Below are 23,100 nucleotides of genomic sequence, written 5' to 3'. Positions count from 1 at the left end.
ACTTTCAAAAATGGCCGCCAAACTCGATTGGGACTAGGGACAATTGAAAGGAAGCGAGGTAAGTAAGGCCTCATTAGTAAACAAAGTCTACTCAGTACGATATTTTGTGTCAAAGTCATTCACCCTTACTTCAAGAGACGCTTAAAAGAACTCGAATTGTTAAGATGACTGAAAGCCATTTTTGAAAGTCATGTATATTTTGAGTTTAGTTCAAATGAAATGAAATATGCCAAATATCGGTGTAGACAAAACTGTTATGGCGTTCTAACCTTTGTAGTAACCGGCTCAATCTTCTCCTCAGAGCCTGCGTTTCTGAGGGGAGAGCTATGCTACGCCTAGTGTTCCTAAGCTTGCTTCTCTTTTCCTCTACAGCTCCCAGCGTGTGTATATCACAGTACAGAGACATGCGCACGCGTTTTATATTCCTTAAATATATTTCTTTTCGGAGAATAGATCGAATTTAATTTCTTCAAATTGTCGTTTGTACGTGTTAACGTGTTAAAAGGCTTATATATATAAAGTTTATGCGCGTATGTTGGCATATGCATGTGAAATTCGCGTTACAGATTTCAAAGTTTACTGATTCGTTTATTTATATCTAAAGTTTTTTCCCCCCAAGGGGAATTGCCTATCAATAATGAAATATGCCCGTCACAAATTTCAAAGTTTATTTATTTGTTTATTTATGTCAAAAGAATATCAGAACATTTTTTTCCTTACCCCGAGTCGAATTGCCTATCACTAGAAATAGTGAGATAAACAGAGAGAGAATTTTATATAGTCCATACCTGTGAAAGTGAGCCCAATTCCACCGGCCCACAGCAGACCTCTTCCCTCGATTCTCTATAGAATATTTCACGTACAGTTTTCGGTGACCGACTGTTCCCCACCAGACTCAACTGACTCCTTCTCAAGCTATCTCCACAAACGGTATTTATTGAATTAATACTCGGGCTCTGACTACTGATATACTGAGGCTTACTTCCAAGAGACGAAGTTCGCCGTAATTTATGCGGCTCGTTCGGCACTGATAAGAAGTCCGCTTGCGGATATTCGTTTCGTATTTGATAAACACGACTCCCGTCGCTCAAGACTTCCAAGTTTGGTTCAGATGGACTATCATGGATGTTCGCTTCTTCGACATTGATCGGGATAGCTGTGTCTTCATAATTCTGGGTTTCGTCCATGAAATCTTGGACATCAGGAAAGTTAGTGGTTGGACGAACGCGAAGAATCGTTCTTATCCTTCTCCATGACATTTTCTTTCCTGCTTCGCTTTAAAAGAATCCTAATGTGTCTCTTTTCTTCCCGCTAGACTGTCATGCTCGATGTATGTACAGCAGCGGTTCAGTTATACAGTTATTGAATTCCATACATACATATTTATTTACCTAGCTAGTGTGGCATCTGTTAATTGAATATTATTCACGGGAAAATCAGACGAATCAAGTGGTTGTTATGATATGCAAAATCGAACGTCAAAAAAAACATACAAAAAATTTGATCAAATTATTTGGGATCCGGAGCTCTTGAATTACTATAGATCAGTCGATGAAGTCAAATGCTGTAAGATTTTCCTGGAGAGATATCATAGTTTAATTAGAATCGTGTTGAAAAACTGACTTCTTTCTTCTAATATGAATACTTTCAAATATCTTGTTAACCTTTGTATTTAAAGCGAAGTACAATTGTATTTAGAATATAAAGGAGAATCTTACTTATTGTTCTCTCACTTCGGGAGACTTTAAAAATCTTCAAACTTGCCTATCATGTGCTCTTGAAGTAAAAATGGTGGCAGCGTCCGGATGATGTTTGTCCATCTCACCGCTCCGGGGCGGACGAACAAAAATACAATCGTTTTGTTATATAATGTAGGTTCTAAAATGACGAGGATCTTAACTTCAGCCTTCTTTACGGCAGTAATAGTTTTTAGATCCAGGTAACGCATCTATAAACCCGCTACATCTTCGCTACGCTTCCTATTCCGTAATCATTGTTGACAAGCTCTTCTTGAAAACCAAACGAGAGTTAATCGCTGCGATAATCAGTAAGAAAATAGAGCAAAGATAAGATGGACTGACACATGAGCGAGAGTAAAAAACATAGAAGCGACAGCTAAGACGGATCTCTTGTTCTATTGGCAGCCGGTTTTAACAATTCCGGTAAAAAAAGCACGCTAACAACCGCGGATCACAGATCAGGAAGAGAGATAGGCAATATAAAGAATTTTTTTTTAATTTTTAAACCTGTAAATATAAGTTTTTTGATCAATGTGGTCGCGAATGAATGAAAGATTATAAATAATTAAGTACGTTGTATTTTCAAGCTTAACTATGCAAAATACTAAACCCGCAAATAAAACATTCGTTAATAAAAATAGAGTTAAATCATTTATTTTTCTAAGGTATTTCCTCATAAAAAAATAACATTTAATTATATTCGGGAAAGCTCAAACAAAATTCGAGAGAATATAAAAGCTTGGTTAAAAGATGTGTCCGTTCGCAACACACACGACTGAATAATCGAATTCAGCATGAAGGTGTTCAAATATTGCATAATTTTTTTAGTCTACTAGCTCGTTGCCTTAGTAACTTATTACAAATTTCGTTTAAGCCCGTATAATGATTATGAGAAAATACTGTCGAAAAAATAAGCTCAGCTTACCCCCATTTATAATGATAATTTAAATGTAAAACATTTCGCTGCTTTTTTTCGATATTCTGATTTTATCAATACGTATACGAGTCCATATATGCTTAGTCCGATCAATTCCTTCTTCATCAATCAGATCCTATACAGGCATACACTTTATTGGAGGGGAAAGACATATTAGCAGCAATTTTTCTAATGAATGATAGATACGCTCAATTATTAAATCATTGTCGAGATCAAAACTGGAAAACCTACAAAGCATGTTGATGTAATGTATTAAGAAAATGTATTCGTTTGTTCCTTCTTTCTTTCTTTCTTCTTTCTTTCTTTCTTTCTTCCTTTCTTTCTTCCTTTCGGGCGGGGCAGGGGCGGGCGGGGGAGGGAGGAGGAGGGCGGAGGCGGGAGGGGGGAGGGGGGTGGGGGCGGAGTTGGCTGTGGGTGAGGGGGAGGGCAGTGGGGGGCGGTGGGAGGGTAGTGGGGGGGAGGTGGAGGGGGGCGTGGAGGGAGGGCGGGTGCAGTCGTTCTGTCTGTTTTCTGGTGATTGATCCGTGTTGGTGTTCTGTGATTCTTCTTCTTTTCTTTCTTTCAATCATATTCTTTTTTTCTTTCTTCCCTTTTTCTTCTTTTCTTTCTTTTCTTCTTTCTTTCTTTTTTTCTTTCTCTCTTTCTTTCTTTCTTATTTTTCTTTCTTTTTTTCTTTCTTTGTTTGTTTGTTTCTTTCTTTCTTTCTCTCTTCCTTCCTTCCTTCCTTCCTTCCTTCCTCCCTCTTCTCTCTTTCTTACTTCCTTCCCTTCTTCCCTTTTCCATTCATCATTCATTTGAAAAAAGCCGCATATTCCAATGAATAAAATAATATTACCACTGTCAACCGCCATGTCTGGTGACCTGACCATATTTAACCCATATCCCTGAGGCATCCTTACAATTATTTCATGGCCACTAAAACCTATCTCTTCAAGAGGCTTTTCAATAAAAAATTCTAAAATATCACCTTATTTTAGTCCTGGTTACTTGTTGGAAGAATATTCTAATTTCAAACTCTCTGTTGCTCATGGTTAGCTCCGATTTTGTGTAGAATATCAAAGGGAGCGTGAGAATAATCAAAGAGAAAGAAAACGGTATTGCTGGGTTACTTGCCTGTCTCATGCAGAATGTTCATCACGTGAAACACAAGTTTTTAATAACACTCTTTCTAGCTGACAAAGAAAGAGTCAGAGGCTGAGGCAGAGGCAGAGGCAGAGGCAGAGGCAGAGGCAGATGGTCATTTTTACCTAATCAATAATAACAAGACACTGCTGACATCTGTTTTCTAATAGGATGTTTAAGATCCGGTATTACCTATAGACCATATGGAAAAGGGCGTATCCCTTGAGATACCTTAGTTCATTAGTTCATTAGTTATAGAAGACATCAATGTTTTCATTAAAAAGAGTATATCGAAATTAGAGGTCTTCCAGAATTTCAGTGTAGTAACATTAAATGATAAAAAGCTACAGCTGTTTGAAATTAGAAAGGTTTGTATGGAAGCAACAACCAAGGGCCTACAGTCTCGCTATCATGTTTTCGGTACATTTCAAATGCTTATAGCTCTTCAGGGATTTAATATATGACAACATAACTCTCCGAAATTACTAATTTAGACATGGTCTTTCTTGTAATGAAAATCTATTTTCGAAATCATTTATTGTTCGTGGAGCGCGCTCCCAGTCTTACAATCATTTTTCACATGGTCTATGATATACAAAACAGGATAAGTGCTCGATAGCCCTTTTTACAATAACTCATAAATTTCTCGCGCGCTGATTGGTTATTTTTTATCATCAATAAGAGGACAGACAGATAAAGCTGACTTTAACGAGCGCACGCTCTTTCCGTTAGTTGTTTTGATCAGTAAAAAGTTTTTATCGTTTTTGTTATAGTAAAAAACAAATTCACATCAGATTTTTATGTGTCTGTCCTCTTATTGACGACAAATTGCGTCATCACATTGTCAAAGTAGTATGCGGATCCAATCGGCGTGGTGATGCCAATTTGTTAATTTCTCAAGTGTGCGCGCGCATATTGATAGTAGCTTGCCAGAAATCCAAGATGGCCGACGAGTCTATAGAAGTTTTGAGTAAACCGCAAACTTTAATTATCAATCCACGACCAAGTAATTTGTAAGATTTTAAAAAGTTAAAGCTCAAGGAGCTCAGAAATTTGTGTAAAAAATAAAATTTTGACCACAATGGAACTAGAAGGTAAGTAGAAAACAGAAAACCGGCAAGTCACTATATGGGCATACTATATGGACACCTCTCTATTACGAACACTTTATTTGGTCCTGGCTGGACTTATGTATTCACTTATAAACAGACCTCTATAACGCGGACACCTCTCTATTACGGACACTTTGTTTGGTCCTGGCTGCACTTATTTACTCATAAACAGACCTCTATAACGTGGACACCTCTCTATTACCAACACTTCCTTTGGTCCAAGATGCACTTATTCACTTAAAAACAGACCTCTATAATGCGGACACCTCTTTATTACGGACACTTTCTTTGGTCCTGGCTGGATTTATTCACTTATAAACAGACCTCTATAATCCGGGCACCTCTCTATTTCGGACACTTCCAAACTTCCTCCCAGTCAACATAGTCCTAAAACGTAAACGGTCCCTAGTATGTTTTGTTTTGTTTTGTTTTGTTTTGTTTTGTTTTGTTTTTTTGTTTTGTTTTTTGTTTTTTTTACAAAATATCGAAACTAATCCACTATATCATGCCTTATTTAATTGCCTATCAGTTTTTAGAGATATTTTAACCACGAACAACTGACACATTTTACGGTAAACACTATGTACTTATCATTCTCATTATCAATGAACGACACAAATTAAATGAATCAAAACCTCAGATTACTCTTTCAATTCCTTCTGCGCTTTCAAAAATATAATTCTGGATTCTTTGTGCGTAAAAAAGAAATGCTGTTATAACTCTGAATAACTACTTCCAGGAGACAAAACTATTTTGGCCGTTTCTAAACTGATTAATACTGCTGTAGCCAAAACAGTCTGGGAAAATTACAACGATAAATATAACCAAAATCAAATATGTTTACGAATTGATGCTGGACAAGCAAAGTTTTAATACGGAAAATGCGCGAAGCTTAGAAGAAATTATTTGCAAGGACAAATGTATGGTTGACTAGAATTTAAATCAGAGAATCTTGCTCTAAAAAGAAAACATATGTCATTCACGTATGAAGAAAAAATATATAACTTCAGCTACTTTGTCAGACTTACCCGTAGAAAACTTCGTTTCTTCAATGTAAACCTTGACATGGACGAACGATTTCCTCGAATAACTGGGTCCAGTTCAGCTGTGGGAATAAACAATATAAAACGTGACCAAAAAAATCACACCAAAATCTTTTAACCGATTATCGGCGAATATCAGAGTGATTGTTTTACTAGAAATGGTTTGTACAAAATACACGAGTCAAGAGAAAACGCATACAATTGTTATTGGGTTTAGAGGTCAACACGGTTATTCGTATCGATGAATTCTAATGATTAAAAAAAGGGGGAAATAATCAAATACTTACTCATGTTTGAGTTGGGAATATTTTTCTTGTAAAAAGTAATTGATTTTTTCACCAAACTTTCGTCAACATGGCACTCGTGGGATGTTAGAAAACCCACAAGATCTTAACGCTTGCTACCGACTAACGAACGATTTTTTCTTTCTGATTTAAAGCTAGAATAAGTCTTGGCTTACTTCTTGGATGCATTATAATTTTGATAATAAGCGTATATTAATTCTGTAGAATATGTCGCATAAATTGGGTGCATAAATATTGAATGAAATTCACAAATGCTAAAGACAAAGAAATGTGGTCACCTTCCGATAAAAAATGAGGAAATTCTTGGTTTAGGTATGCAAACAGTCATAAATCGTTATGATAGTAACAAGGGCGCTTTTGGCCGACTTCCAGTTATGGTCAAGAAAATGGAACATTTTTCAATCAATTGAGCTTGTTTTTGAGATATATAGATTACTCCTGCTGACAAATAAGCTATCCGGAATAATAAATCTACCAGCGAGAATGAAATATATAATGAGTTTTTTGTATTGTCTAGGCTCACCAGGAGTAATAGAGGCAATCAAAATTGGCGGTAAATCTCTGCTAAGACACAGGGATCCCAAACAGGGATTTCGAATAGCAATTTCCATGGATGACGTCACGATTGTTCATCCTGGGATTCAGGCCCCGTCCACACGTACTCGGAAATTTTTGCAACCGCAAATTTTTTTTTTTTGCGGATACGTGTTGTGTCCACACGTGTCCGGAAATTTTTTTGTATCCGTATACGCAAATTTTCGAAAACGGTCTCCAGAATGGAAATTTTTGAATACGCTCCGAATACGGATATGTGTGGACGGTCGTATCCGCAAATTTTCGAATACGCTGTCGTGAACACGATTTTGCGCATGTTTAATAAGGAAAACTATCCGTCAAAGGGACTAGGCACTAGCGTGCATCAGGGCGGATCAAGAAATTTCCGGATACGTGTGGATAGTGAAAACGATTCGAGAACGATTCGAATACGCTGCGTGTGGACGCGAACATTTTCGTATCCGCAAAAAGGGTAAATTATACACCGTAAAAAGATGAAAAAGCTTGCTGACGTTTCGGACTCTCGTCCTCTGTCGGAGTAAAAGATAATGTAACAGAGTCAGGTGTTTACAAAGTTTGTCCGCATATTGATCGGCTTTGCGATATCTCTGATTTTTAGTAACCGTTCAAAAAACGCTATTTATGCACGAAGCGTATTGTATGACCTTGGTTAATGCATTCGCATACTTCTATGCACGAGCTTTTTGCTTCCAAACGAGCTTTGACAGGCGCGTGTGATTGAGAATGGCTGTAAAGGTGCGGACACACGGTGCAACATTGCACGCAACATTGCAAGCAACAAATTTGAATCGGGGTGACACACGTTGCAACAAAATCACGCAACATCGCTTGTATCAGCCTGCTATGTTAAGATATTTGCTCAGCAGTTATAAATTTGGTGCAAGCTGATTGGCTGAAAATTTCAAAATGTTGCACGCAATGTTGCAGCCATGTTCACACGATGAAATTTGTTGCGCGCAATGTTGCAAGAGTAGAGCGCGACTCAACTTCAGATTTGTTGCATGCAATGTTGCGTACAACAATTTTCGGGGGTAGACACACGCTGCAACAGTCCTGTTGCGTGCAATGTTGCACCGTGTGTCCGTACCTTAACAAAACCAGGTGTTACAATTTTTGCAGGATCTCTTTTTCGATTATCTTAGTTTTTTACGTTTTTAAAAAGCTGCAAATATTGGATATTGACAATATTTTGTTTTGTGCTTCCTGTATATGAAGTCATAAGGCACCATATGCATGCAGTGTTGCTTAGGCATCTGCGATTTATATCGATCGAATTGATATTATCTCAACGATAAAGATCGGCAGTCAATGTCATAATCTTTTGGGATACCTGTGTTCTTATTATCAATGACGTCACTGGCAACCTCTGCAGCTGTCTCGACAAAGTCGTATCCAAATTAACGAGTTTAAAGCAAAACAAAAAGGCAGACAAAATACCAAGAAAATAATTATTTTCCGAAAAAAAAAAATCAATTCAAATTCATAAGAAACGTTTTATGAATTTTGGGTGTTATGAATTTTGCTTTTTGGTCCAGTTTTGTCTCTAGATTCTTTCCCTTTTTTGTATTATTTCTATTTTTTATGATTTTTTAGTCCTTCCCTATTTTTTCTAGTTTGTGTTTAGTTTAGAGATACCGGCTATCGCCAGTTTTATATTCATGATTCTTGGTTTAATCTTGCTTTCTAGATTATTTTATCATTTTATCATTTCTTTATTGCAGTTTATTATTTTTTCTTTTTCTTTTTTGTTCATCTAAAAATTGTGCTCACCTAACTAAAAAAAATAAAGAAATGCTTACGCTTGTTTACCAAAAAACCCCGTAGAGGAGTTAAAAGGAGACTCTGCTCGCAGGGTACAAAAAAAGTCACATACGCCTTCAAAGTGCATCACACTTGACAGCCATAATGACAAAGAACAAAAACATTATATAGTCAATGTTATCAACGTTGTCCACCGAAAAAAGATATTTACGCATTTAGACATTTAGAATAAAAGAAATATCATGTGTTTCCTCGAAGGTTCTGGCATAAAACAAACGCTGAAATACCATTCTCCACCTTAAATCCTCACTAAATGGTCGGGGCATTCTGGATTTTCGATTCACGAGTTGAATTTTACATTTAAAGTTCAGGCTCACTTTAGTCTAAATGTCTAAATGTGTAAATGTGTAAATGTCTAAATGTCTTTTTTCGGTGGACAACGTTAATGACATTGACTGTATGTGAAGCGGGGAAAAAAAGAGCGAGTTAGATTCATTACTTGCAATTACTCGAAACGTTACTTAGCATGACACATGAGTACAGACTAATTGTATTTGTATTGATAGTAGTTTTGAGGGTTTAACTTGCATTATTCATTAATTTCGCATAATTGAAGATATTAAAGATAAGTTTTCGATCGTGAAAACATTTAAGTATGGCTTCAATTTAACTAATTACATTGTGTTCTTTCGTATAAATTTGACTGTTATTTCACGCACTCATACAAACTTTAAGTTTCACTGGGCAAGTCTAAAATCACTCAAAAATACAACAACTCGAAAAATATTAGCCAAGATTTTAAATATCATTTTTTATAGTTGGTAATTATTCGATTTTTTTTTTTTTTTTCTTTTTTTTTTTTCTTTTTTTTTTCAGTTAAAACTAATAAATAAAAAATTAAGAACGATTAAGTAAATATAATGCAAAAATGAAAACGCGGAAACCATTTTTTTTTTTTTTTTTTTTTTTTTTTTTTTTCAATTTCATCAGTCTCGTCAACTTTGCTGTCAAATTTAGGCTGTCTAAGTTTGAAAATGATATTGGTAAAGTTTAGAGCAGAGATATCAAATAAGCATATTATTAATCATAATTAACGAATCTTCTCTTTGGAAATAGAGAAATATGAAGTGTGATGATAAAACGGACGTCAAAAGAGCTGGACAAATCAAAATATAATTCAATGATCAATCACTAATGTTTTTCTCAGCCAAGTTCGAGCAAATTAATTCACATCTTCATTCATCTTAGATGATGTTTAGATTTTCCTTTCTGTTCTGTGTGTTTTCTTGGAGCAAAATAAAATTTGAATCAAATAAAGATTGAAATATAAACGAGTAAAAAAATAGGGATTATAAAAAATCAAATTCAAAAATCAATTAAACATGTTTTTAGTGATCAGGCGATTGACGTGTTTTTTTCCTTCAACATTTACATCCACAAATTATGGACCGATACTAATTTAAAACCCCTTTCTTTCTTTCTTTCTTATTTTTTATTTATTTAGTTTATTTTGAGAATCGTTTAAGCTGTGGCCACAAATTTATATGTGATTGCGTGGCTTGTTTGGACTTCGAGTCTGTTCTCGGCCTGTGTAAAGCCGAAATAAAAAAGTGAAAATGCAAAAACAAAGAAAATTAGACCATGATTAGTTTGGCTTGAGCTCGCAGTATGCTTTTCTTGTGAAAATTATCAGTAAGGGTTTAAAGTCTAACCACAAAGTAACATTACCAATAGACAAATATTCACTGTTAATGGATTTGTATCTAAAGCAAGCACTGAAGCTACAAGAGCAATACTTAAAGCAATTTCAATTTAGAATAATGAATTGCTTCTTTAACTTACAGTGACATTCGGAGGTTTCTTCATGATCAGTCAACAACGAGACGCGATTCTGAGTCGTCATGTTACTCGTAAGAAAGAAATATCAAGTAAACGCTTTGAGAGGATTTGGAACTTCTTCAGTTGTGAGAAGAGGCTTATTCTGTCTGCATATGTTATCCTTGAGAAAACTGACACAATGCGAAAATAACAGGCAACGATCGCGAGTCTTATTGGCTGAATTCTCAAGATGGACTAAGGTTTGCTTGTATTGGAGGCAGCTGTGCTTTTGGTGAGCTAATATCAGGCTGGCTCCTCGTATCCTATAGTGCGAAATATAAATAGATAGAAAATATTAATAGATAGATAGGATAGAAAACTTCCAGGGAGAAAAGTAGGGAATCGGAGCGGGGAATTTTAAGGAATAATGATTTGCAATATCCCAGTAAGAAGAAGAAGAAGAACAATAAGAATAAGAACAAGAACAATAATAATGATGATGATGATAATAATAATAATAACAATAATAATAATAATAATAATAATAATAATAATAATAATAATATTTTTCCTTTTTTTTTTCTGTCTTATTTTTACCAAAAATTAATCACAAGATATGGGATATTTTGTAAATAAGTTGTGAAATATGTGCAGCACAAAAATCCAGCTGTCGAAAATCATGTTTAGTTTTTCTCTTTTTCGAAAAAAAAACACGAAAACAATAAGGCAAAAAAAAAAAAAAGAAAGAAAGAAAAAAAAAAAGAAAAAAGAAAAAAAGAAAAAAAAAGAAAAGAAAAAATATATATATCGTTGTCAAAATATGTTCGTAGGATAGATTATTAAGCCCAATTCTTTTTAATGAATATACACTTCCATCGGAGTTTCAATCAAAATGACATACTTATTTCATTATTTATCAATGCGTTCTTGAATGTTTTACAGTATTTTTACTAGTCCTGTCTTCGTCTTAAAAGATATCATTTGCGTCTGGAAAACTGTGCCGAAAAGAAAATAAGGTTTTTTTATTTTTAATTTTTAATTGTGTTTTCTCGTACGAAAAATTAAACAAACGATTATATGCAAAACTCTTTGACTCCTTAGATTAAAATATCAAACGTGTCAAGCTGAGGATTCGAGTCTCACTACTGTCATTAGATTAAGATTAATATTAATTAAACTGTAATAGCAGGCAAATACGTAAAGAGAAGCTCTCCAAAATTGTTATGAACAAATGAGTGATTCTGATAAACATGAACCACCAAACATCCACAACAACCACATCGCAATTAAACATTAACCTCTGGGCTGATCTGGACACTGCTGACTTACAGATAGAACCCTGAAACAACCTCTGGGCTGATCTAAGTCAGGGCATGGCTAACTCACAGATAGAACCCTGAAACCTCTGGGCTGATCTAAGTCAGGGTATGGCTAACTCACAGATAGAACCCTGAAACAGCCTCTGGGCTGATCTAAGTCAGGGTATGGCTAACTCACAGATAGAACCCTGAAACAACCTCTGGGCTGATCTAAGTCAGGGTATGGCTAACTCACAGATCGAACCCTGAAACAACCTCTGGGCTGATCTAAGTCAGGGTATGGCTAACTCACAGATCGAATCCTGAAACAACCTCTGGGCTGATCTAAGTCAGGGCATGGCTAACTCACAGATAGAACCCTGTAACAAGCTCTGGGCTGATCTAAGTCAGGGCATGGCTAACTGTCACAGATTGAACCCTGAAACAACCTCTGGGCTGATCTAAGTCAGGGCATGGCCAACTCACAGATCGAACCCTGAAACAACCTCTGGGCTGATTTAAGTCAGGACACGGCGAACTCGCATATCGAATTTGAATTTTGGAGAAGTTTACCTGGAGAAAAACCCACTGTTTTTTTGTTTGTTTGTTTGTTTGTTTTTGTTTTTTTTCTTGATTTTTTTTTTCTTTCCCTTCTCAGCAATGATATTGCTGAAAATCAAATCAAGAGACAAGCATAATTTTAAACTAATATCGGATATTGTACTCATGTGACAATTTCCGGCATACCTTTTTCGAAAATTATATTTCATTTTATGTCTTATAAATCAAATGTCACGCCCTAATTTTAAATATACCAAAGATCAATTTAATGTACGTTCATTTTGTAGCTTGATCAGAAAGTAAATTTAATAAATTTTTCCAATTTTTTAAAAATTTCCAATGATAAAATCGGGCAGCTCTATAATGGACGATCTGTGAAGATTATTATATTTATTTATTTGTTTTATTTATTTATTTATTTTCTTTTTACCTATATCAGTATTTTCTTGCTAACGTTATGTGTTATCTTCAAGACATTGTAGGACTACATTTGTCTGTTGTCAGTACAGTAGAGTGAAGGCATTTAACCCGTGAAATAAAAGATACTAAATAAATGGAATTAGGGTCTACTAATGTGTATTAGTCTAATATCTATTTCACGGGTTTAATGACTCCACTCTAGTCAAATAGACACAAAAGAAAACAATGGAATTAGGGTCTACTAAAGTGTATTAGTCTAATATCTATTGCACGGGTTTAATGACTTCACTCTAGTCAAATAGGCACTAAAGAAAACAATGTAATTAGGGTCTACTAATGTGTATTAGTCTAATATCTATTGCACGGGTTTAGTGACTTCACTCTAGTCAAATAGACACAAAAGAAAACAATGGAATTAGGGTCTAGTAGAGTGAAGGCACTTAACTCGTGAAATAAAAAATACTAGTCAACGTGTAATAGTCAAATAGACACGAAAGAAAACAATGGAATTAGGGTCTAGTAGAGTGAAGGCTTTTAACCCGTGAAATAAATAAAAAATACTAGTTAACGTGTAATAGTCAAATAGACACGTACAGAAGAAATAAATGATATTAGGGTCTATTAATGGGTATTAGTCTTATATCTATTTCACAGGTTTAATGACTTCGCTCTATATTGATATGCATGTAGTTTATGTTCTGATGAAATATATGTGTTACAGGAAAATCATATAAAAATTATAAAGAGGTACATGAGTGTCTTCCTTTTTCAAGTGTTAAGATAATCTGCGCACTTAGAACTACCAAACAACCCAATCACGTGCCGGCAGCCTGTGGTTGGATGCCAGAACAATAAAATCCCCTTGCTCTCGGGAATTGAATTATTTTTCATGTAAAACGATTGTATTGTTCCTGCCATCTAACATGGCTGCCGACACGTGCTATTGAGCAGTCTGCCATCATTCCCTAGGGAAATTACTACAGAATGACTTGGCCGTGTCGTTTCAAAAACATAAAGCCAATGTAAATCTTTCTTAAAAAATGATCCCACATTACATCTATGAAAACTAGCAATACCATTGGTCTAAGTATTGCTATTATAAGTTGAGATCGCAGTCAAGTATTGTTTTGCTTTAAAGTTATATAAAATAGGCTAATATAGGCTGACAACGTAAGCTACTCTAACGATTTATTTGATTGACGGAAGTGTATTGCCCCCACTTCCTTGCCGCGACTTATTGTCTCGATCAGTGCATAGCAATGAAAACAGCGGTGTTTTTTTTTTTGTTTTTTTGTTTTTTGTTTTATTTGGCCTATGAAATGCCTACAAATTAAAATGAATAGTTGATAGAAGAACGTATAATAATCACTACAAAATTTATAGGGTTTTTTTGGTGGCAAGGAATGCGTTGATACTTTAAAATCCCTTTCGATAAGAAAAAGCCAAGTGCATTAGAATTTTTCTTCAAGCTCAAGCTCAGTCGTTAACATCTGAAGAAAAAAAAATACAAAAAGTGAGAAAAATAGGCCTTACGATCTTCTTTTTTCTTCTTCTTCTTCTTCTTCTTCTTCTTTTCTTTCTTTCTTGGCCTTCCCTCCTTTATGACTTTCTTCCTTTGTTACTTTCTTTCTGTCTTACTCTCTCTCTCTCTCTCTCTCTCTCTCTCTCTCTCTCTCTCTCTCTCTCTCTCTCTGCAAACAATTTTCGTAGGGACTTGGCGTCACTCCCTTGGGATAGCCTGAATGATTTAAAGGACCCAAATGATATGTGGTTAAAATGGAAAGAATTGTTTCTATCTATTATTGAATTGCACGCACCGTTAAAGCGGAAGCGCATAAGAAATAGAAGGACGCCTTGGTTGACAATTGAAATACGAAAATTGATGCTCGAACGTGACAAACTAAAACAATTAGCAATAAAGACAAACCAAAATAATGACTGGGAAAAATACAAAGCAAGTAAACACCGAGTAAACAATGAAATCAAAAAAGCTAAGAAGAAATACTATGAAACTCACTTTTCACAAATCTCGAGAAATTCGAGCGAAGTTTGGAAAACAATAAATGAAGTCTTATCTCGAAAAAGTAAAGACAAAACTCGTATAACCTCCTTAAAGAGCGGGGAAAACACTATTTGTGATTTTCAAGAAATCTCTGAGCTTTTTAACGCTCATTTTTCTGAAATAGGGACAAAGCTAGCCGGTACAATCCCGGAAGGACCACTAAGCTTTAACTATTACCTAAATAAAGCAAACTCGACCTTTAAATTACAACACACGACTTCTGATGAATTATCTAAGATCTTAAACTCTATATCAAGTAATAAGGCAACGGGCTTAGACGGCATATCTGTGCGCTTGATAAAGGAAGGTGCTCCAATTATTATTAATCCCTTAGTTAAGATTTTCAATCAATCTATAGACAGTGGTATTTTTCCAAATGACCTTAAACTCGCCAAGGTAACTCCTATTCATAAAGCAAATGATAGAGATGATTTAAACAATTATCGCCCTATCTCAGTACTTCCTGCCATTGCTAAACTTTTCGAAAGAATTGTCTTCAACCAGTTATATACTTATCTTAGTTCAAATAACCTGCTCTCTGAAAAACAATCAGGTTTTAGACCACAGCACTCAACGACTACTGCTCTGCTGGAACTTACAACTGAATGGCTTACAAATATAGATGAAGGGAAGATTAACTGTATCACCTTCCTTGATTTTACGAAAGCGTTTGATACAGTTAATCACTCTATCCTTCTCCATAAATTAGCTAATTACGGCATTGCAGAAAATTCATTGAAGTGGTTTAAATCCTATTTAACTGAGCGAAGACAGAGATGCAACGTGAATAATACATTATCTACTATAAAACAAACCCTTTGTGGAATTCCCCAAGGGTCAATCCTAGGTCCATTATTATTCATATTGTATATTAATGATTTACCAAATAGTGTACATTTTTCAAGTACAAGAATGTACGCGGACGACACAAGCCTCACGGCTTGTAATACTTCCGTTAAATCTTTATCTGAGCAGATCAATTCTGATATTATTAGCATATCCAACTGGTTGATGGCAAATAGATTAAGCCTTAATTCAACAAAGACTGAATATATGTTTATTGGGTCTGACGACAAATTACGTCAAATAAGTTCCAAACCACATGTTTACCTTGAAGGTAAACAAATCGCACGTGTCCAAACAGCCAAAACCCTGGGGGTTGTAATCGACCAACGCCTGTCCTGGGCTGACCATGTCGATCATATATGTAAAAAAGTTTCATCAGGCCTGGCTGGCCTTAGACAGGTTCGTGATTACGTCCCCCAGGAGACGGCGATTGCAATATATAATTCGCTGATAACTCCTTGGTTTGACTACTGCGATGTGGTTTGGGATAATTTACCAAAAACATCAGCTGACAGACTCCAAAAAATGCAAAATCGCGCAGGCCGAATTATAACTAAGAGTAATTATGAAACTAGGTCGCGCGACATTTTAATGTCTCTAGGATGGGAAAATCTTCAAAACAGGCGGAAGAAACATAAAGCCACAATAATGTACAAGACTTTGAATGCTCTTGCACCTCAAAGTTTAAGAGACCGCTTTGAGTATCAAACTACAAAATATAATTTGCGGAAGGGAGAAAAGTGTTTCAAATTATCGAAACCAAACACTGAGTACCTAAAACGTGCGTTCTCCTATGAAGGTGCAAAAGCATGGAACTCTTTGCCTTCAGATATTAAGTCAGCTAGAAGTATAAGGGAATTTAAAAGAAAGCTTTCTTCTGTTGGACTCTCATAAACTTTTTTAGCCGTCTAAATTGTATTCTTATTTAATTCGACATTCTTGTAAAGCAATTTTTATATTGATAGAATTTTTTTTCGAGTATAAATAAAGTATCACTCACTCACTCACTCACTCACTCACTCACTTTCTTCCTTTGTTACTTTCTTTCTTTCTTCTTTCATTCATTCTTTCATTCATTCTTTCGTTTGTTCGTTTGTTCGTTTGTCCGTTACTCTTTCAATTAATCGATAAATAAATCAATCATTGGTTCATCCTAGCTCTTACGAATCACTCATGATCACTTTCTCATTCACTCATTCACTTATTTGTTCGTTTTGACTTTTAATTGTTTAATTAATCCTTCAACCACATTCATCGATTTTTTAAAAATTAAAAATAAAACTTTATGAACTCCCACCTTCATTTTCTGAAGTTCCAAATTCTCCACTCCATCGTCTTCTACGAGCAACATGTCTTTTGCTGAAAAAACTGGGTTTTCGAAATTAATGATATCCTCTTCTGGTTTACTGATTGGGTCATGCTCGGTAGCTTTGCTACTTTCGCTCTCGGATTTCGCTTCGTTGGTAACTTCACTGTTGTAGGTAGACAGTGCAACATTCACGTGAGCTCCCGGAACGTTTTCTTCTGAATGCATGAGCAACTCTTCTGCTTCTTCGTTTACTTTTACTTTTTCTTTCTTCAAATGTTCTGACTCATTTTCCAAATGGTATGTAAGGTTTAGAAATTCGTATATTGTGTTCTCTGTATGATGAGATGGTTCTTTGTCCGAGGAAATCCCAGACTCGTTAGCATGTGTTTCAGGAACATTTTCTATTGAGGAAGGCTGTGGAAAACAATTAAAGTCAAATAAGATAATATTTGAAAAGTTAGCTATTCATTTATCTCTCCATCAAACCATCCATCCATTTATAAAACCATCCATCCATCCATCCATCCATCCATCCATCCATCCATCCATCCATCCATCCATCCATCCATCCATCCATCCATCCATCCATCCATCCATCCATCCATCCATCCATCCATTAATCCTTCCAACCATTTATCCGTCCGTCCGTCCTTCCGTCCTTCCGTCCTTCCGTCCTTCCGTCCTTCCGTCCTTCCGTCCATGCAATCCAATCCAATCCAATCCAATCCAATCCAATCCAATCCAATCCATCAATCCAATCCAATCTAGCCAATCTGTCCTTCCATCCACCATCATCCAACCACTCATTATGTGGTCATACGATCTGTGTGATAACTGAATATGACTAGTTACTGCAACGTTACCATTAACATCTGATTTCCTTGACACTCATTTAGTTCCATCGATGTGTCATCAGGATGGCTTCCTTCACTGGGCACAAATATCCGATGGAATGTATATCGATATTTGTAGATCAGAGCACCGAGAATTACTACAAGCACTATCCCCAGAGAACTGGAAACTATGATGATTAGAGTTGAATTATCTGAAAAACAAATGAAAAAGTCAAATGAAAAAAAAAATTTTTAAGTATTTTTGTACTCGAATGTTTCTGCCTTCTTTTAGCTATGTTTTCTCTAAATTCGCAATTTACACTTGTCTGAAATTGTCAAGGAGAAATTAAAAACCTTTGTTATGATATTCTTGTTTTATTGCCCCGTTTCGAATTCCAAATTACCGCTGCGTTTCTTGATTACAGACTCATTTGCACAGGGTTAGCCTCGGATTTGTGCAGGATATTCACGTGTTCCAGTCAAGGTCCGTCGAGTTTCAAAATGTTTGTATTGTTAAAGTTGTGCATTCTTTACTTTACCGTTGGTATTTGTGAATATTTAAACACTGATGCGAGGCTAACCCCGTGCAAATGAGTCTGTAATCAAGGAAAACAGCGGTAAAAACAGCGGTAATTTGGAATTCGAAACTGGTCTATTGCAGGGGTTTATGGAATTCATTTTTTTAAGGAGCTTAATGAGGATTGCCGAACCTAATTAACTAAATAACCTATTTTTTTAAGAACGGAAGCTTTAAGAGTATCAACGAAGAACAAGCTACAATGACAACATGAAGCCGGAAAAAGAGGAAAATGGACAACAAGAAGTTAGTTATAGGTTTTACTGCGCATGTCTTTACGATTAGAGCAGTCCTGCCTTTTTCGCGTAATTGCCAGGCGAAAGCCGTATAGCCGTATACCAAAAGAAGTAAATATATGTTATTTACCGGCCAGGAGGTCCGGATAGGGAAAAACTGTGCCCGAGGTCTTGAATATACGAAGTTATTTTAATAAGGGAAGTCACGTGATCATGTCATGCAAAGGGCCTATTATACTGTCATCATCGTTATCATCCGTTTTGTCATCGATGCTTACGCCCCCTAATATCTTACCATCACAACTGGTCTTTCCAGGACACAAGGTGGTTTTCACTTCATAAGAAGCTGTGCCTCCCACCGGCACGTTATTGATTGATGGATAAATAAGAATTCTTTCTTGCTTAGCACCATGGCAACTAACTCCATATTCACTACCAACTTTATCCGTGGTAAGAGACATTTCACAAGGGAGAAAGTGGAGCTCTTTTGGATGTGTAGAAGGAGAATATTGAACAGACAATGGGATGTCAGAACCAGGGTTTCCTGGATCAGAGACTGGATTTTGGAACTTGTCTTTTAGAGCGACTTTGAATGTAAATGCTCCACTTCGTTTGATATTAGGTTGTAAGTCTTTTAGTGAGCTCTTTATCGAGTCAACTGGATCTAATAATAGAAATACAAAATCAAAAAAGATAAATTTGTATGTATATAATGTTTATGATAATTGCAATAAAATGCGTGCTCTGTAGCTGTTACGTCAATTACGGCTTTTAATTATATAACTCACTACAGATCATGAGGAAATGACGTCAGCACTAAAGCACATGTGTGGTCTTCGGTATAAAACCATAACAATGGATTAATAAATTTGTATGTATATTATTTAACGTTTGCGTATCCTATCAAACTTAAAACACCTAATATGACCGTGATATCTTGCAGATAAACTGAATTATTGCCAAGGTTTACAATCGCTATAATAAATTAATATTTTCAAATAAAGTAATAATTAATTTGATTAATTAATTTATTATTATTGTATAAATAAAGTAATAATTAATTATTATTTTATAAATAAAGTAATAATTAATCTACAAGTTATTAAGAGACATTTACAATGAGATTATATGGAATAGTTTCGTAAATTTCGTTTAAAAATATATTTACATTCACCAAAAAATGATACCTACATTGTATACGTAGCTTTGTCGGAGACCATTCTACGATTCTATTGCTCAGCGTCACACCAACACGTAAAAGAGCATGCGCGGGAAATTCAGGAATATAACACGTGACCGTTGAGTTATTACAGATTCCTTTCCGAGTTCTTTTTGTTCCGTTAGCAGTCTGGAACCTAACGAAAAATGTCATCCACTTCTCACAGGTAATGCCGCTGACCTTGATAGCGAGCTGTTCAGACGGGGAAGCGATCTTTGGAGAAATGCCAGTTACCTTGAAAGGCTCTAAAAGAGATAGTCAAAAGGAGTTAATATATAAAGCAAAACATACAACCAAGATAATATGAACTAAGAGAAGGAATCCCCGTGCCCCATAAAGTGCACTCTTTGATGCTATTTTCAGAATCATTGATGCTATTTTTAACTCGTTACCGTACCCACGCAACGATCATGCTTCCCTTTAATGCCTCGTTTTAGGACACAAAAAGCGCATTATTTCGCTACGTCCACGACAAAAACACAGGCTTTTGTTTACTGCAAGACTGGAAGCCGCCTACCCTAAAGAAATCAACCAATCAGGTTCTTCGCTCAAAATATCTCCAAGCTAAAAATAGCATCAAACTGGCTGACAAGGCTATATAGGTAGGATTCCTTCTCTTAGTTCATATTCTCTTGATACAACTTTAGAGGGAAGATTTCGTCTGTTTTTCTGTCCGTTATTGTTATTGTCGTTCGATCACCCATTCGAAGGCCCGGTCCTTACATTTCGACGTTCCTGCCAAAGTCTACCGTTTAAAGTCTTTACTTTAATTTCATTACCTTAGTGTCTATATTACGAATACAGCCGTCGTAATTCGGAGTAATACTTCAGTTTAGGATGCATTGTAAATTCACACACGCACCCTCTAGCGATTGTTTCTGTCGCGACGAAGTAGGTTTTGGTGGACGTCAATCAAGGCGTTTCCATGACGTACCCTTGAAAGCTTTGTGTTTTCCGACAATGTTATGGAAACCCTACCTTTGATTGACGTCCACCAAAAACTCTATTTTGTCGCGATAGGGAATTGTACGATTTCGCGCGTGCGATTGAGAAGCACTGTAATATTTTCTTAGGGAATCAAGAGTTGTGACACAAGTAGGACACTGATCGTCTGTCACCTGTGGGTCTCAGATTCGTTTCCTGAACTCGCCACGTTCAGTGGATTGAGCTTTTCAAGTCTCTCCCTTGTATGTTCAGTCCGAGTTCTCTGAATTCCTGAATTTTTCCACAAACACAGCACTCTACTGATTATAATCCATCAGAGTATCAAACATGGAAAACTGTTTTTGATTTGTTAAATCAACTAACTTACCGTGAAGTCGAAGTTGTTTCTTTGCTTTAAAAAGCTTCCCGTCTACTTCCAGATGTAACACGGCTTTGTCAATCTGTCTCATCGGTGGGGTATTACAAAACAACATAGAGCCTTTTACTCCTGCTGGCATCGATATATCATTGAATCGACATTGAATGGTTGAATTTGGGTTCAGTTGACCAGCAGTTGCAACGCTTAAGGTTGTTACTGAACGTATTGGCACAATTGCAGGTTGGAATCCAGTAATTTCAACAGCTAAAAAATAAAGCAATTGAAAAATTCAAAACCCTGAATTAAGGTGGCTGACTACTTTGGTAAATAATAAACAGAAAATTGATAAATGAAACTTCCTTAACCTGAAATTTAATGCTGATTTCAAAATTGCAAAGAAAAATGGGGTGTCCCGAGCTTGTTTTTGAAATAATCATTCCAGAATGACATGCGTTTGTACAATTTTGGAAAAAATAGAAAAAATCAAGCTCTGTACAAAAAAATCATTAAACCGAAACTAAGGATGAAACATGAGCAATTTTCTCCGAACACGTAACTTACACTATATTTCAATAATACTGAAAAAAGTTGTTTTAATAAACTATTGTAGACAATGAAAAAACTTCTTTTTGTTCAGGTTATTTGTAAAAAATGGGCACAAAACAAACAGAGCAATTTTTTTAACATTGTTCTAATAAACAGAGTTGTATTAAACTTTGTAAAATAATGGGATATTACCTGTTATTCCGGGAAATAAGAAAAAAAGTATAGAGTCCCGTGCAAAATGTGAGGGTTTTGCCTTCTTGAATTTCAAAACGTGTATAGTTCTTCGATAAAATCGCGAAAATTATTCAGCCGTCTTTGAGAGCGCGCACATCGTGGGCTCAAATCGAACGTTCGAAAGTAGTCAGCCACCTTAATACCATTGCCAATAACTTACACTTATAAAATTGAAAATAACATGGCCAGATATTGCTAATAGAATTGCAAAATTTAACTTACCAGATGTATAAGAAAGTAAGACTAATACTATAACGACCACAGCTCTCACCAAGTTCATTGCGGGACTGGAGTGGTTCTTTACGATGCCACACAATTCACTACCTTAGAAAGTTCAAAGAACGCAAAGAAAATTCAAAATATGAGACAACAGGCATTGTTAGGAGGTCGGCATATGCCAAACTAAGTCACTATTGCTGTTATTAGCAACTAGTGAAAATTGGTATATAATAAGTACATAATATTAAGGCGGCATCGCTGGGTCCTTACACCGCGATAGGGAATGGCAATATATAACTCGCTTTATAGGCGAACTAAGGAATTTTTCCAAAAAAAGGGGGGTACAAACCTAGGCAATACACGGCGACATAAGGCAATCTTAGGCAATACTAGGCAATATGAGGCGACATAAGACAATTTAAGGCGATCTAAGTAAATTACAAACATATATCACAATGGGCTATACTAAGGCAGACAAGGGGGATAAGGTGATTTAAGGCGACTAACGCAGGGTAAAGACCCAGATAAAAAAAAAAAAAGAAAAAGAAAAAGGACCTTGCATTACTTAAATATTACAGCTTGAATAGTACAATGATCAACCAAAAAAATCAAGTAAAAATGAACTTACCTTTTGCTGTATTGGCTTCTATCAGTGAAGGACATGTTTTTACCGAATGCTAGAAGATAATCCAAGATTGCTGTGCAATATTTACATAAATAACTCAAATCAAAAGAACAAGGTCAAGCGAATACGTCATTAATTTCTGCTGCGAAGTAGTTGCTTGTTGTCAGGGAAAAAAGCGGATAATAAAGAGATATGTTCGTACTTGCAGAAGGTGTCGTAAAAGGATTAATGCGCCTTCTTACTGAAGACACTTTTTTTTAAAATCTCTTACGTTCAAGATCCGCATTGGGATTTTTGTTATATGTGATTACATAGATTTTCTGGTATTTCAAGTGAACAAAGAATGTGCAGTAAAGTTTATTGGGGGCGTGATGAAACAAGAGTCTGACAACGAAAACT

At 35.8% G+C, this 23,100-nt stretch overlaps 2 protein-coding genes across 11 annotated transcripts in view; both read right to left on the bottom strand.

The window, feature by feature from the left end:
* The window catches only part of LOC116288174 (transient receptor potential cation channel subfamily A member 1), a 47,592-nt gene extending 36,868 nt beyond the window's left edge, over positions 1-10,724 (bottom strand). For 7 of the 10 annotated variants that reach the window (XM_089027352.1, XM_089027351.1, XM_089027350.1 and 4 more), the window contains exon 1: positions 789-2,232. In XM_089027352.1, the coding sequence (XP_088883478.1) occupies positions 789-1,259 (471 nt within the window). In that variant the 5' untranslated portion in view covers positions 1,260-2,232. Of the gene's footprint in view, positions 1-788; positions 2,250-5,938; positions 6,016-6,240; positions 6,382-10,437 lie in introns of those variants that run through there. The other 3 variants (XM_089027357.1, XM_089027358.1, XM_089027360.1) reach the window with 3 other exon arrangements.
* A 1,927-nt stretch (positions 10,725-12,651) lies between these two features.
* LOC116288175 (uncharacterized) lies at positions 12,652-22,893 on the bottom strand. Its single transcript, XM_089027365.1, has 8 exons — positions 22,705-22,893; positions 22,080-22,181; positions 21,087-21,341; positions 19,747-20,019; positions 18,851-19,219; positions 17,773-17,954; positions 16,898-17,323; positions 12,652-14,182 (listed from the first exon to the last, which is right to left on the bottom strand). The coding sequence occupies exons 2-8, from the start codon at positions 22,135-22,137 to the stop codon at positions 14,144-14,146; spliced, it is 1,602 nt and encodes a 533-aa protein (XP_088883491.1). The 5' UTR covers positions 22,138-22,181; positions 22,705-22,893; the 3' UTR covers positions 12,652-14,143.
* Between the last annotated feature and the right edge of the window lie 207 nt (positions 22,894-23,100).

The sequence above is a fragment of the Actinia tenebrosa genome, unplaced genomic scaffold, assembly GCF_029948245.1.
Source record: "Actinia tenebrosa isolate PJP-AT-01 unplaced genomic scaffold, QUT_ActTen_1.0 PGA_scaffold11__36_contigs__length_13525064, whole genome shotgun sequence".
Classification (NCBI taxonomy): domain Eukaryota; kingdom Metazoa; phylum Cnidaria; class Anthozoa; order Actiniaria; family Actiniidae; genus Actinia; species Actinia tenebrosa.
The sequence above is the reverse complement of the archived record's forward strand: the minus strand, read 5'-3'. Positions and strand labels throughout refer to the sequence as shown.

Coding starts and splice junctions, on each gene's coding strand:
- LOC116288175 (XM_089027365.1), bottom strand. CDS start 22,137: ATGAACTTGGTGAGAGCTGTGGTCGTTATAGTATTAGTCTTACTTTCT. Junction 21,342..22,079: donor CTTACTTTCTTATACATCTG/GTAAGTTAAATT, acceptor TTTATTTTTTAG/CTGTTGAAATTACTGGATTC. Junction 14,183..16,897: donor TGGAACTTCAGAAAATGAAG/GTGGGAGTTCAT, acceptor TTTTTTCTTCAG/ATGTTAACGACTGAGCTTGA.